Below are 15,931 nucleotides of genomic sequence, written 5' to 3'. Positions count from 1 at the left end.
TTATCAATTCTATTTGGTGTAAAATCCGAATCATAGGCTCACCACCTCATAATTTTAGATGCATCTCTTATTCTGCAAATTTTAGCCAATTCCTGCCAGGACTTGAGAAAGCTACCTGTTATGGAGTCTTCTGCTGTTCTTCTTGTAATTTATAATCACTAAGTAGGGCTGTTATTGTGATTCCTGTTATCGTCGTTCCTTCTATTTCCTTCCAAGCTGCAGTATATGATGGTGAACAGAGGCAGACTAAAGGTCTCAGCTGGGCTGCATGGTAGTACTCCTGTAAACAGGGAAGGCCCATTCCATCCTTTTCTTTTTTTAGTTGCAGAGTTTTAAGCTTAATTCTGGCCTTTTTACCCTGCCACAGATACCTCGCTATTAATCTATCCCATTCTGAGAACTGTTTAGATGGGATTCTGACTGGCAGACATTGAAATAAGTACAATAACTGTGAAAGGATAGTCATCCTGATGGATTCTGTCCGGGACCAATTATCAGTTTTGGTGCTAATTGGTTTAAGTTAGCGCTTTAGCTAACTTTGAAAACATTTAGCTTAATTAGCGTCCCCATGTTAATTTTTCTGGATACATTTGAAAGTGTTAATTTCCTTGGCTGTTATATAAACGTTCAGTTGAATAAAGTTCAACTTCTGGGTTGAAGTTTTGATTATCAACTGGAATTCTTTCATTTGTTAGCATTAGCCCCTGCTAAATGCCTTGTTGGTGTAGTGCTTTAGCATTAGCAGGAACCAATGCTTATGATTAGTGTTTTAGGGTTCGCAAAACTAACTTCTTAGTTAGCGGTACCTAGCACTGGTAATTAGTTTAATCACTATTTTTAGTAAGAAAAAAATTAACTTGGCAAAAATCACATTAGTAGTTTTAGTAAAATAATAGGAAGTTACTCAGGATTTGGGGTTTTACTCACTTTTTCAAACACACTGTTAACATTTTGAACTTCCTGTATTTGTGTTCTCGCTCACCTGCGTTTTACTTGACACTTTTCCCAGTTTCAGATTCTCCACCATCTTTTCTATGTCATCTGCAGCACTCTCAAAGAACTGGCGCAGGATAGCCTTCACAATCTCCGGGCCTGACTTCATAACAGTCCTGGAAAAATAAAATTATGATCAAAATAGAAAAGCGTTGTGTCTATTTATTTTCAGCCTCTCTGATGATGGTGGTGATTTACCTTGCATCAAGGGACTGCGAAAGAATGTGCAGACAATTTACCACTGCAGGTGCGTCCGTTCCTGTAAACGGCACACAGATTATGATCCGTCACTGCTTTACTTCCGTACAAATTTAATACAAAAGCTCAAATAACTTAAATGATTAAAAACACCAGTTTTCCTATCAATACTAAAGAAATCCTGTTTAAAAGTTTGGCATAAACAAACACAGAATTATATTTGAATCAAATGATGTTAGAAAACAATTAAACTCACACTACCATTAAATCAATTCTGAAAGAATCTATTAAATTTGTTCCTTTGGTTCTATGTGTGCAAAATTTATCAATTTGATGACTCAATTTCTCATAAAATGGTAGTGCTCTTTAAAAAATTAAAAGAAAATAAGGCAGACTAAGCCGAAAGAGAAACAAAAATCTAAAAAGTTTGGAGAACGTTTGATGAACGCCACTAAAAAATTACAAGAAGCCAGAATAAAAATAAAAAATCAAAGTCTCTGTGTTCGCTGTCGATCAGACCGCTGACTCAAATAAAAGAGACTTTTAGAGATTCATGGTGGAGAAGCAGATAAAAATGAAGATACAGCATCTATTGCCTCTACAAGCCAGGCTGGCAACACATGACAGCCGCAGAGCAACACCAGCGGTTCATCTACGGAGAGACATTTGTTCCAATATTACTGCAACCAAAGAACACGTTTCAAAAATGTAAAATAATTTTTTTTAAAGTTTTCAAAACTGAAACACTGAAATACTTCTCAATCAAAAACAAAGCTTTAAGGGTAATTTAAATGTGTATCTTATAGTTGAAAATCTTACATGTATAAACGTGTTTGACAGCAAGTTGTTACCGTATTTGTAATGTTTTACAACTAACGAGGAGAATATGACAGCAACATCATGAAGGAAGTATATAGGTGTTTTTCAGAAGTGAACACAGACTCAGAAGAAGCGCTTTGTAGCTTCCTAGTTGGAAGTGTCTGTTTTCTGTCATTTAATAATTTAATGTGGTAAAACATTCATGAAACGTTTGATTTAAGCTCTTCAAGTTGCAGGTAAACAGGTGATGAAATTAATCACATTTTAAGTAAAAATTTATATTTAAAATATGTCAGGTAATAAACATACATGTAATGAAAGATTATATTTTTAAATAAACATTGTATGTGATTAAAGTAAACAATTATATAATCAGACATTTTTCAGTAAACACTTAATGTAACAATCAAACCAGATGAAAGAGCCCATCTTTAAATATTTAATGTGTAATTAAACAGGTCAGAGTAAACAATAAAGGTGACAAGTAAATGTTAAGAAATAGATCACACTTTAAGGAAATATTTGTTGTATTTAACATATTTCAGGTAAGAAGTGAGCATGTAATGAAATAGATCCTGTCCTAGAATTTTATGTGATTGAACATTACAGGTAACAAATGTGATGATCATCTGAGCTAATGCATTTTATGAACATTAATTAAAAATATTTTTTAAATATAAAATTAGTTTAAAAATATAAAAAGTGTTACAAAACCTTAAGAAAATATTTGAAAAATTTTAATCTGAAAAGGTTTTAAAGCAATTGATAGAAATATAAAGAAATAACTTTTTTAAAAATAAAATCTGAAAACATAAAAAATATGAAAAAGTAATTTTAAAATTTTAAATATAAAAAACTAATTTGAAAACATACAATTTGAAACATTTTAAATTTTTCTTTTTTAAAAAAATCTAGAAAAAAAAACAATTTGAGAAATAATGGAAAAAGGCTAAGAAATATCTTTTTAACCAAGAAATAAAAAAAAGAATAAAAATAAAATCTGAAAAAATTGAAAACTGCATAAATGTAGGTTTTTCTATTGCATACACATTGTAAATTACTCTTTCAGAGTATTTTAATGCATTTTTTCCTACATTTGTATTTTTCTATTTAAATCTTTGCCTACAATTACATTGGGACAAACTTCTCTCCATATTAAACCTGGTTAATTCTGTTTACACTGTTTTAATAAATGTCTCCAAAGCCATAAAAAGACAACTTCTAAAATCACAAAACTGCAGAAAACATAGAAGCCAAGCAGGAGCTGAGCTGAAGAGAAAGAAGCGTTAGACAGGAAACTCAGTGATGTGGGAGGAAATGATAAAGTGGTGAATAAATAAAAGAAAAACAGGAGGAAGACAGGATAGAAAAAATGACACCACCATGCAAATTCCTTACCAAAAAGAGAAACTCTGTGCCTCACCAAGGCAGCCAACTTACAGAAGATACTGAGATCGGAGGAGAAAAGAGGAGAAGCAGGGACAGGGAGGGAGGATGGTGAGGAGGGGGCAAAGGTCAAACGTTTCAGGTACACAAAAAGTATAAGAGGTCAAGGAAATAACGGATAATCTCTAACACGAGACATGGAGGGATATGGCAGCAGGAGAGGACAGACGCGGTCCGGGCGGCCGATAAACGCAAACACAAACCTGGCGATCATCTCCTTCTCCTTGTTGGAGGAATGGCCGCCGCTGCCCAGAACCTTGGCAGGAGTGGACAGGAAGTACAGGCAGTGGTTCTTGAAGTACTGATTGACGAGCGGCAAGAGAATCTAGCGACAAGGAAAGGCGACGTTTAAACTTTCAGAACAGAAAATAATAATCTGATAGGCCAGCGTTTTTCAAAATGGAGGCCACCAGTTGGAAAATGTTTGTTTTTTGTTATTAAAATATTATAATTTTACTCAACCTGTTTGCTGTTTAATCTCTGTGTTTTAGTTGAACTGATTTAATCTCTGTTTTGTGTTACGACGGTTGGTGTAAATTGTGTGGCTTTTTTTTATTTCGAACAATTACTTGGTTTTTAAATGTGCTATACAAATAAATTTGACATTGAGATAGAATTGGTTTAAATATTATTTCTGATGCTCATTTTCAAGCTGCTTCGCTAATCAAGCTAACAAGAAATGGAAAAGTGTCTGATAAGAAAATGACCAAAGGAACCGTCCAGCTGCAAAAACACAAAGGAAGTGTGCGAATAAAATAAAATTTGGTGCAATTAGTACATGATTACATCAAATTAATATACATATTTTCTTGTAATTAAAAGACAGAATTTTGAAGTAAAAACAAAAAACTGTATTTTCTGATAATAAAACTTTCTGGCAGGAATCCCGCCCATCTAAAATCTGAGGCAGCCTTTATGCATTTAGCTAAATAACATGAAACCTTTCACACTTCATTATCAAATGAAACTTTCTTCCTTTTCAAGTTTTTTTATTTTCTTGCAACGTGAAATTTCCTCTTTTTAATGAGTTTTATGTAATTTTGTAACAACCAACTCTCTTTTTTTAACAAATTTTACATCTGTTAGTGTAAAACTTTCTTCTTTAACAAATTTTGTATATGGTTATAAAGGCAAAACAACAAATTTTATTTTAGTAAAATTTTTCAGAAAAGTTGTCATTTTAACAAATTTTGCAACTCGTTAAAATGAAAAACTTCTGTTTTAACGAGTGTTATATGTCGTTATAACATAATACTACGACATATTTCCAAACTCTGGCTATTAAATGCTTCCTTTGGGGCTGAAAGTAAATTAACATTAAACTCATTCAAAGCTAAATTCCTTCAGCTCACCTTGGCGAAGAATTTGATTTCCTGTTCATGTGGCGACTTCTCTACGCGACCACTGCTAACTACGGCCTCTGTTGTTAATCAACGAGAAAACAAGCTGCTCATTAGTTCAGCGCAGGAATGAAATGGCAGCTTAGCTCTTAAAACCAGCGCACCAAGATGAGCGATGAATTCCTGAGCGATGTCCATCCATTTGAGAAGCTTCTGGAGGAATCCGTAGGCGAAACGCTTCTCGATGGAGGAAATGTCCTGCTCCATGTCCTTCAGGCCCCTGAAGACGGGACAAAATTAGACGGACAGTCAGTGAACCGAGCAGACGAGGACGAAGCTGATCCAGAACGCTGCTGCTGGTGTTCTGACTAAAACCAGGAAGATGGAGCACATCACCCCAGTTCTACAGTCCCTACACTGTAGCTCAGAGAATGGACTTTAAAATACTGTTGCCAGCGTTCAGCTTCTATGCACCACATATCTGGAACAAACTGCAAAACACTGAGTTCCTTTAAGTCTACACTAAAAACCCACCTGGTTAGAGTTGCTTTTGAAACATTATAAGGAGAACACTAGAACATTTCTGAAGAAATTTAAAAGGTCCTGCCAAAGCGTGCATGTCAGTTAGAACTCAGCGTTCTGATGCTGAAAATTAGCAACAATGCTAAGGTGGACAAAAATCTCATCAATAGCTTATGTTGACTAACATAGACTTATTCCATTTAGTATGCTTACATCACTGTATCAGCTAAAAGTAGTCAAAATACTAAGTTTAGCTTAAGTCGCATGTAGAGTATTCCCAGCATATTGACTTACATTCACTGAATCCATTCAGAATGACAAACATAACTAATAGATAAAAGATCAGCAAAAATGCTTTTTGGGGGAATGTGCTACACAAATAAAATAAATGAATGGATGGATGGATGGATGGATGGATGGATGGATGAATGGATGGAACAAACGAACGAACGAACGTCCGGCTTGCCTCGTCACAGCGTATCCGTTAAGCTGGAGGAACTTGAGCAGATCCTGGGCTTTCTCTCTGTCGCGGGCCTTCTCCTTGGCTGTCAGGGTGTCGTATGGCACCAGCAGAGGGTGTGTACCGCCACCTGGTGGACAACATTATTCTGATCAGGACTCTCTTAAAGATATTCAATACATAGTTCCCACAAGTCTGAACTGGACTCAACTGCCCCTCTTAGTAGACAATCACAGCATTATTCAAAACAAACCATGTTTTCAAGACCAACAAAAAGAAAATATGTGGACGCTCTTGACCAAAAGAGAAAGATACTTGAACAAAATGGCTCCTGTCAGGATCGACTCGTATGAGATGGAGAAGGAAAATGGTCAGACGATGCGGACAAGATGTCTCCGATCTCATACTGTGACATAGTTAGCTGCCTAGTGAACACAAAATGAAGGAGCTTCAACTAAAGTCCATGGACGCACACAATCAATATTAAAAAGACTTTGTAAAGGATGCAAGAACTCTGTGTGAATAGGAAGGTTCTGGTGACTGGCAGAGTAAGTACATGTAGTAACAAACATGTACATGTAGTAACAAACATGTTGCTAGCTAAAACATTTCTGTTTTAGCTAGCAAGTATAAGCTACATCAGCTAAGCTAATTTTGTTAGCTCGGCAGCTCATAGCAACCGAATACCAAGATGGCTGTCAAGTACAAAGTTTACAGAAGTGTGACGTCACCTAAGAATTATATATTATGGGTCACCTTTTTTTTATTTATATTTTTTAACTGAACCGAAACACACCCAATTCCACAGCACATCTACATGACCAGGTTGTCATAGTCAAGCTAGCATAACTAATCTACTTCCCTATGCCTCACGATTTTATTTTATTTTTTTATAAAATCTTTTTCTTGCGCTGTGAAATGCGTTACTGTTGAACCTTGTTATCTAGTTGTCATAGCGTTTTCTTTTATATATCAGGGGTACATTTAAGATTTAGCGCGTTATGTTGACAAATTGACAGCTGAAACCAAAGCTAATTAATGTTAGTGAGCAGCTTTATGCCCTCCGGGATTTTGCACATGTAAAATGTGAATTCTGCATAATAGATCCCCTTTAAAACAAGACGATAACTCTGCCTTTAGCCTGTAGCTCAAGTTTCTTCTTCCTGCCCCAGGTGTTGTGGTAGTTCTCAGCCAGTTGCTCAGCCATAGACTGCATGAAGAGAAAAAGAGACACAATTTGTCAAGATTTCAAAGCATAATATGATGATAATAACAGAAATTTGCATACCTGCAGTTCTCTGGACAAAGCCATCCCTGAGATGTCAATTGGCTGAGGGTTGTAGCCATGACTGGGATCATATGTGGCCTAAAGACAAATAAAAACAAATATCAATCATCTTATATATGTAATTAAAAATATAAAATCATAACTTGATCTTAATATTTTGTCATAGCGTTGATCTGAATTCAAAATGTAAATAGAAGCTATAAACATCAAATAAGAAAAAAATCAAACAAGATGGCTGCCCTGCAGCCATCACTCTGAACTATTAAAGCCCAAGGAGAGCATTGGTGGAAAATGAAATCGGTGGATTTATTGCGCAGTTTTACATTTTACTGATGGAAATATGTTTTGATCACATTGGTAGGAGAATAAAGAAGTAAGTTGTGTTACTGATTTGTGTTTTTTCAGTGTAAAAACTCCCATGAATACATATTTTTCTGCTGTGTCTTGTACCTGAGCAGTCTGGGAAATCTTGCGCGTCGACGCCTTCTCCACCTCTCCCTCGCCATCCCTGGCTTTCTCCAGGGTCCACTCCCATGCCAGCATGGCCTTGATTGATTCTTTAATAGGCCAGCGGTATATCTCCTTATCCTGAGGCCCAAAAAAGAATAAACTAAAAAAAAACAAATCACTTAAAAACAAATTTTTCAGAAAGCAGAGGAATCGTCACCTTTTCAGAGAACGTTTTGTACGGCCGCAACATTGGGTGAGTCTTCGCGTTCTCGTCCAGAACCTCTCCATAGGTCCAGTTGTTCTGAATCTGGGAAACCATTTGGAGGTAAACGTTAAGGACAGGACTATATTTTCATCAGATGCTACATTTTGTTTTTCACTGACCTTTTCAAAAGCCCACTTATCATGAGTGTGTTCTGCGTACTTGTTGATGAAAGCATCCAGCCTCTCTGGTATGATGGTGCTGTGGGAGAATTTACTGTCTTTAATGTACATTCAGTAACTGAAATATCCAGATTTGCTTTTGAAAACGGTTGATTTACATCATGAAATTTAACTTCTACACTGCAAACACACAAAATTTTACCAAATATTTACGGTCTAGTTTCTAGTGCAAATGTCTTAGTAAACTTTAAATAAAATAAACCAACTTAAAGGTAACTTTTCAGCAAGATAATAATATACAATTATGATAATATTGATACAAAAGTTCTTGTTCCACTGGTAGAATGTTCCACTGCACCGTTACCTAGCAACCCCAGCCAAGCCCTGCCCGTTACCAAGCAACCCAGTTCTAGTTCCACTGGCAGATTATCTCACTTAAAACATGGGAACGGGAACTTTTTTATCAATATTAAAGAATTATTTACTTAAAACATCTTGCTGAAAAGTTACTTTTAAGTTAGTTTATATTATTTCAAGTATACTAAGATATTTCCACTAGAAACTAGACCAAAAATACTTGGTAAAATGTGAAAAGTGTTTTTGTAGTGTAATAACCAAAAACAAATCTACATCCATTACAACGCTGTAATTTATACAGAAAAACTATAATAAGGAGAACTTACTTTGTGGTTTCAACTGGTTTGGGATCAAAGTTGCCCTCAGCGTCGACTGAGGCCTTTTTCTCAGTGTGAGAGGAGTAGGTAGCATCCACATAGTCAGGAGGAATGGCTCCAGCTATGGCGCAGAGGCACGGCATGGCGATCTTAAAAAGCTCAGCATCAAATTTCTGAAAAGTGAATCAGAGAAGAAAACTTTTTTGGTTTTTGTTTTGTCACACTTTGTTCTAATCTATTTCTTGGTGTATCTGCAGAGGTGACAGGTGGTGAGCACGGCTAGCTGAAAAATTAGCTTTGTTAAGCCTAAAGCACTAATCCTTAATATTAGCTCCTCTAATGCTAAAGCAATACACCAATCAGGTATTTAGCAAAGGCTAATGCTAACAAGCTGACGTCAACTATGTTAATATCGCACCATTTGTTCTACATATTCTGTAAAATTAGTTCTTCTAATGATAAATCGCTCCACTAATATGGTTATTAAAGGAGGCTAATGCAAACATGCTAACTTTAGCTACATTGATACCATCTTATGTTCTACTTAATTTGTAAAATTAAGTCCGCTAATGCTAAAGCACTAAACTAAGATAGTATTTAGCTGAGGCTAATGCTAACATGCTAACTTCAACTATGTTGATACCCAATATTTGTTCTACATAATTTATAAAATTAGTCCCTCTATACCAATTAGGTATTTAGCAGAGGATAATGCTAATGTGCTAACTTTAGCTATGCTGATATGTTTTAGATAATTTTGTGAAATTTTTGGTCCCCTTCCCTGGACTGATACTGATCCATTTAATGCTTCATAAACCTTTCTGTAAGTTATGGTTTTAGCTAAAGGATATAAACGAGTAAATGTACAGAAAATCCAACAAGTACATCTGAACTATCCTTTTCCCGCTGCTGCTCCTGTTTATGTGAACTAATCATGTCATAAATACTATGGAAATTAAACAAGCTGAAACTAATCTCTCACCTTGTGTGCCAACGATTCAAATATTCCCCAAAAGAGCTTTCGAGAAAGATGAAGCTCCTCCTCTGAGGTCACTCCAAAGTTTGCCCATCCGTTTGGTAAACAGTAGTACTTCCAGCAGCGTTCGTAGTGATTTGTGAGCAGCTGAAATTCAAAAAAGGTGAAATGTGAATTTAATAATAGCAGATATTTAGACAAACAGTCATAAAACCATAGGTTGTATAGGTGCCTGTGTGAATTTGCATGGATCTGGTATTAAATGTAATATGTATAAACTGTATTTTAGACAAAATTGTTGGACCCCATTTTCCAAAATAAGTTATTGGACTGCACCAGTCCTTACAGCATTCATAGTGTTTTAAGCCATCTTTCCAAAGTCATAAACTTAATAAAAACTATATCTAATCATTTCATTAATAACAAATTATTATTTGTTGTTATTAATTAGCCAAATAATTATGCAATCCCTGCTGAAATACAGAATATAAGAGGCGATCAAACAGGAAGCTGACCTTTAGAGGCATCTTTGCATATTCATTCAGGATGGGTACATCAAATACCAGCCGCCTGAGCAGATGCTGCAGCATGGAGGGTCTGAGGTACCTGTAGATATCACCCCGACTTTTAATAAGTGACATTTTATGGACTAGAAACAAACTTTTTACTGAGTTTGGATCACAAGATGTAATTCAATCATTTTAAAATTTTTTTTAATTAAATTACTTTGAGTGTCTAGCATGTGTAATACTGACTTGCAGAGTGACATGAGACACTCTTCGATCACGTCCCTCTGGGCCTTGGTCAGGGCTCGGCCCCGGGACAGGCGGTAAATGGTGTGAAGCATGGAGTCGATCATGATGGCCCGATGGTCCGTCCCGGCGAACAGCGGGGCGCACTTGGTGAGCAGCGGCAAAACAGCCGAGCAGAGGTAGCGGTTCAGGGCCAGCGCCATTTCAGTCGTACTGAAGGCCACCTGAATCAGACAGAACAGTCGATAAAGGAGACCTGTTAGGCAGAATTCACTTCTTGCTGGTTTTTATACCTCCGTGTGGGTCTCTACTCTGCTGTTTTTTGCCAATAAGTTAATGTTCTTTGGTGTCAAGAAAATAAAAACCTCCTAAATGTCAAGTCGTATTCCATAGGCACAGTGCTGTTACCTAGCAACACCAACAGAGTTCTGCCCGTTACCTAGCAACTCAACCTGAGTTTCAGTACAGTTACTCAGCTGGTTTTACCGCTGTATGAACTGTACAATGGGTTGTTGTTGACTTAGCATCCAGAAACCACTTGCTGATATGATACAATTTGGCTGGAAAATCAATATTGATAATTATTGATTAGTTTTTTGTTGTAAATATCTGAAATACTGTCTAACAGATGGTGTCACCTTTCCTGTTTTAGCCACAGTTTTCGCTCTAAGTCATTGCTTTTTATTTTTAAGAAGTTAAGAGGATTAAACATTAAACTGCTGCTGCACAAGTTACTCAATAAGTTGTTGCTAGGTAACCAAAGAATGAATGAGTTGCTAGATAACCAAAGAGTGAGTGTGTTAGTTGATTCCACCAACCTAGCTTAGCTAGCCTTGAGAGACTGAGCAGCTAAAGCCTTTCCTCTGCCTACATCTTCCAGAATGCCAGGTGGCTCAGTGAATATTCTATAAACTGAATATTCGATCAGATATTGACGACATGTCTATCACAACATATATTGTTGTTGATTTATTGTTTTATCAAAGATTGATTTTGTGGAATAAAATTAATAAACATGTTTTCTTAGCCCACAGGAAGAATAATAGATCACCTTTAAGGTTCACATTCAAACTCTTAAAAATATGTGGAGTTGCTTCATTCGACTCACTGTATCCAGAGAGGCGGCAGCTCTCATGTCGGGCAGGAACCCGACCTCCAGCACATGAAGCAGGAAGTCCTGATTGTCGATGCCGTAGACTCTGTCGAGGAACAACACCATGGAGGCCTTGTGGTCTGGCACAAAACTGGCAGACATCTTTGGCTCTATGATCTGACTGTCTGTGGATTGGAAGGAAATTACAAATGGTTGGAAAAAAACACCAGGAAAATATTTTTCGTCTGGTGTAGTTTGGTTTCACGTTGCTCTACTTTCCAATTGAACTACATTATACTATCATCATCTGCCAGTTTTGGTTGTGTATTTTTTGTGTTGGTTGTCTGATCTCTACTGAAAGATATTACACAAACATAAACACCAGTTATATATCAATTTTCCACCAATTTTCTGCACCAAATAGTTAAAAATGTATATTTATGTTTTACAAGGCTCTTTAAATTAATAATAATTATTATTGTGACTGCATACAAAATAAACCAAGATGTATTTGCAAATTTATTTTGAGGTAGAGCAAAATAAAAGATTTCCCACAAGCCCATAGGAGGCTGTAATAATAAAAACGGCCAGATTGTTCTTTTACTTTTGATTGTAAATGCTATTACTGAGATAATTAAACTCAATGTTAGCTGGGTTCAGCATAAGTAAGATAGAAAAAATGAAGCACGACAGCAAATAGCAATTTAAAAAAAAGATATTTTGAGGTTCTTCCTGTAGCTCAAGGCTTTCCAAAAACCTAAGATTTAAAAGTTTTGTACATTTCATCCATCCATTTTCTAACACTCTTGTCCCTAGTGGGGTCGGGAGGTGTGCTGGTGCCTATCTCCAGCTAACGTTTCAGGTGAGTGGCAGGGTACACCCTGGACAGGTCGCCAGTCTGTTGCAGGACGTTTTGTACATTTATTTATCCAAAAATATTAATTGACTTACCTTTACCATAGGCAGGTATCTGTACTGGCAAGCTTATTACCCCCACCAGGTCCTCAATGGGCACTAGAGATCGGAGGATGGCGCGGATTCGTAGAGCTTCGCCTTTTCCTGCTTGGATTAGCTGCAAATAAACAAAAATAAAGACAAATGTACAGTTTATCCTTCAAAAATTCAACTTAGAGATCTGAAAACTACTCAACAAAGCTCCCTGAAGTATGAAACTATTTCCATATTACAAGTAGAGCCTAATTTTATATCATTTTTTGTTTTTCCTGTTTGGTTTTCATTGAAAACAATTAAGTAGGGATGCGAACAATTACCTAAGATATTAATTTGTCGATTAATGGTTTATTAGATTAAAATGAGTTCCAGTCGTTTAACTAATAACGTCCAGTTAGACCTTCGTTAGTGTTGTAATTTGACCGCCATCCAGGAGAGGGCGCCGCTGGTCAATTTTAAGCGGAGCCATTGATACAAGATGGCGGAGTCATAACACAACCGGGCAGAGAAACGGTCCAAACAGAGTCCGGTGTGGGATTAATAAGGAACTTTATGCGGTTCTGGTTTTAAAAATATAACAACTCAAAAACTCTAAGTTAATTTTAAGCTTTATAGCGCTATTTCAGCCAAGCTGCGTGACGAAGCAACGTCAACTTCTCATTTTAAAATGACTGCTGTGCTACCAAGATGATGACGTGACGGCAAAAAGGCGGAGGCGAGTTTTAACATTCCTTCAAGTGTGTTATTCTTTTCATCTTTTATTGATCTGTTCAGTAAATTGAGATGTTTCGGTTTTGCTATGTTTTATAAATATGTCTAAGTTTAATAATGTGAGAAAACCACAATGTTCTGTTTGTGTAATGAAACAGATGACAGAATAATGTTCAAAATTAATTATGTTTTATAATATGGGATGATGATTTCACACAAACGAAAAGTCAAGTTTTTAAGAAAATGGACGCTTATCAAGTAATCGGTAGTCGATTGATAATCAATTTATATTAACTCATTAGTCAATAACTTGCACTCATAAAATCACATTAAACTTGTTTCTTACGTGCATCTCCGGAGCACAGCGACCCAGCAGATCAATGAGTGCAGAGTAGAAGGACATGATGGCGTTTCCCAGGTGAACGCGGTTCTCCTCATGCTGTCCCTCACCTCCAAACCTGCCAACCAATCAGACCACCGGATAGAACAAAAGGACTCAGGTGAGCCTGTTGAAGTTGTTTATCTCATGAGGGCATATTAGGGCCATTGTATGTAGAGAAAAAAACACTAACATTTTTAGATTCATCTATTAAAAAAATCAAAATTTCTCAGTTTGAAAAGTTGAAAATGTTCAAATTTTGAAACTCAAAAAATCTCCAAAAGTTGAAATGTTTTTAAGTTCGATACTCAGAAATTTCAAAGTTCTTTCTATTGAGTTTTATCTAGCACATTTTCGACTATTCAAGCTCAGAACTGTTTTTTTTTCCTAGAAGATTTTCTGCTTTTCTTATTCAGAAATGTCCAGTTTTTTTCTAGTTTCTTGGTGGAAATATATTCTTCCTTTTATTCTGTCAATATTTTTACTTTTCAAGGTCAGAAATTTCCTTTTTTTACAGAAAATTTCTAAGATTTTTACCAGATATTTACTCCTATCTACCATGCCCCTAATTTCCTGTCATATGATCTTCACGCCCTCACATGAATCGTCTGTCTTTTTTCACCGTTGGTCCGTCCCTCGCAGGGTCCTCAGATATTTTAATGGCCTCCTCCATGGCCGCCAGCAGACCGTTGCCACCCTCTCCTCTCAGCGCTGGGCCAAAACATTCGGGGCGACGGATTAGCAAACGCACAACGACGTTGGCGTTCTCTTCAACACTCTCCCCTGCGAGAAAGAGGTAGATGGACGTCTAGGAAACTGCTGATTTGAATTTAAACCAACATGCTAACTCATGCTAATATTGGTAGGAGACCATTGACAAAAACAGCAAAGCGCAGGAAGTCCAGGTATCTCTCTCCTCCGCACGGGTTCCACCCGATGTCGGGGTAACCCTTCGACAGGAGCATCGGACAACTCTGCAGTCCGCAGCCAGCCAGATACGTCACCACCTACATTAGCGTCAACGTTAAGCAGAGAAATGGATTATTCTAAGCTGTTTCTCACACAGATTTTTACTTGTTTTGGTGTTTTATGGTTAAATTGCTCCAACCATTTCAAGGTCTTGCTCCTGTAAAGCCAAAGCCAGCTCATTGTTGTCAATGCAGGAGGCAGCAGCCACATCCAGAGGCGTTGACCCACGCATGCCTGCATGTAGAAGAAAAAAATTCAACTGTTCTCCACCTTACTGACAGCAGTGCACAATGCAACAGAATAAGGATCATTTGCATCTATTTTTGGTATTTCTTTCCTTTTGCTTATTTATTCTCACAGATTTACTCCATCCTCAAAGATATGGATTTAAATTAATGTAATCTAGGTTAGAAAATGAGCGTGCTGACCCAAGCCAATGCCACTGTTCTGCAGCAGGTAGTTCAGGTGGTCGAACATGGAGCGCTGGTTCTGCCGGCTGATGCGACAGAAGTAGCACAGGAAACGACAGCAGTTTGTCACCATTTGGGGGAACCGAATCTCCTGGAAACAAAAGCCCAAGAATGTTTTACTATTTCCTAAAAGGGAAGTAGAAGAAGAAGTGCTAAAAAAGTAAAAGATGCGGAACAATTTTAAATTACTTTTGAGTCTCCACCGCCACCTAACACGTTGACCATGACCTCCATGACGGTTTCATGCATCCCAAGAGCTCTCATCAGGTTGGGGTGCTGATAGAAAACCTTGTTGTTCATGATATTCCTGCAATGCAGCAGAAAATATGTAACCGATTTGAGTGGAGGAAATGTCAGAATGATTTGATGCATACATGACTCACAGAAACAACTTTTAAAGGGGACCTACTACGCAAAATACTAATTTTGTTCTCTACTGCTACTAAAAACAGCTGTAGCACTTAAAAAAAAAACAAAGACCCAGGCTGGTTTTTGGAAATAAGTTCATGTTTGTTGGTGTCTGGAAAATGAGCCATTTCAGAAACCTCCAGATTGTAATGTAACAAATCAGAAAGCACTGTCCGTTACCTAGCAACCCCAGCAGACTTGCTACCTAGTAACCCCAGAGGAGTTCTAGCACATTTGGTCAGCTGGTTTTACCACTGTTTGCGCTGTGCAATGGCTGCTGGAAAAGACAAGCGTTTGTTGTTGATCTACCATCTAGAAATATGAGATGTGAATCCTCCAGTGTCTAGAGATTGCATTCGATTCCAATTTATAGGTTATCGATTCAATTCAGAAATGATTTTTGATTCATAAACCAATTTTTCTTTTCAGTCTAGAGATTCTATTTAAATTATGTGTAAACAAAAAAACATTTATCTAAAACAATTTTAGAAGGTTCCAAATTCCATCAGTTTATATTTAAACAAAAATAAGATTGTGAATAAAATTCTGCAACTTAATTTACCAATATTAGGTTAGCTTAGCTGCCTGTCTTTTTCCTAAATTAAAACAAAATTCAAATATTTTTTACAAAAAAGTAAGCAGACTAAA

The 15,931-nt window shown here is 36.8% G+C and overlaps 1 protein-coding gene across 9 annotated transcripts in view; it reads right to left on the bottom strand.

The window, feature by feature from the left end:
- The window catches only part of ryr1b (ryanodine receptor 1b (skeletal)), a 125,667-nt gene that overhangs the window by 48,038 nt on the left and 61,698 nt on the right, over positions 1-15,931 (bottom strand). For all 9 annotated transcript variants that reach the window (XM_028044534.1, XM_028044529.1, XM_028044531.1 and 6 more), the window contains 24 exons: positions 15,065-15,182; positions 14,834-14,966; positions 14,545-14,639; positions 14,308-14,443; positions 14,036-14,219; positions 13,404-13,515; positions 12,347-12,467; positions 11,411-11,580; positions 10,306-10,526; positions 10,066-10,156; positions 9,557-9,697; positions 8,584-8,747; positions 7,901-7,979; positions 7,734-7,823; positions 7,517-7,654; positions 7,067-7,144; positions 6,913-6,988; positions 5,785-5,908; positions 4,961-5,076; positions 4,809-4,876; positions 3,660-3,781; positions 3,409-3,458; positions 1,192-1,252; positions 983-1,109 (listed from right to left, as the gene is read on the bottom strand). In XM_028044534.1, coding sequence (XP_027900335.1) covers positions 983-1,109; positions 1,192-1,252; positions 3,409-3,458; positions 3,660-3,781; positions 4,809-4,876; positions 4,961-5,076; positions 5,785-5,908; positions 6,913-6,988; positions 7,067-7,144; positions 7,517-7,654; positions 7,734-7,823; positions 7,901-7,979; positions 8,584-8,747; positions 9,557-9,697; positions 10,066-10,156; positions 10,306-10,526; positions 11,411-11,580; positions 12,347-12,467; positions 13,404-13,515; positions 14,036-14,219; positions 14,308-14,443; positions 14,545-14,639; positions 14,834-14,966; positions 15,065-15,182 — 2,815 coding nt within the window. The remainder of the gene's footprint in view (positions 1-982; positions 1,110-1,191; positions 1,253-3,408; positions 3,459-3,659; positions 3,782-4,808; positions 4,877-4,960; positions 5,077-5,784; positions 5,909-6,912; positions 6,989-7,066; positions 7,145-7,516; positions 7,655-7,733; positions 7,824-7,900; positions 7,980-8,583; positions 8,748-9,556; positions 9,698-10,065; positions 10,157-10,305; positions 10,527-11,410; positions 11,581-12,346; positions 12,468-13,403; positions 13,516-14,035; positions 14,220-14,307; positions 14,444-14,544; positions 14,640-14,833; positions 14,967-15,064; positions 15,183-15,931) is intronic.

Source organism: Xiphophorus couchianus, chromosome 18, assembly GCF_001444195.1.
Source record: "Xiphophorus couchianus chromosome 18, X_couchianus-1.0, whole genome shotgun sequence".
NCBI classification, from domain to species: Eukaryota; Metazoa; Chordata; class Actinopteri; order Cyprinodontiformes; family Poeciliidae; genus Xiphophorus; species Xiphophorus couchianus.
The sequence above is the reverse complement of the archived record's forward strand: the minus strand, read 5'-3'. Positions and strand labels throughout refer to the sequence as shown.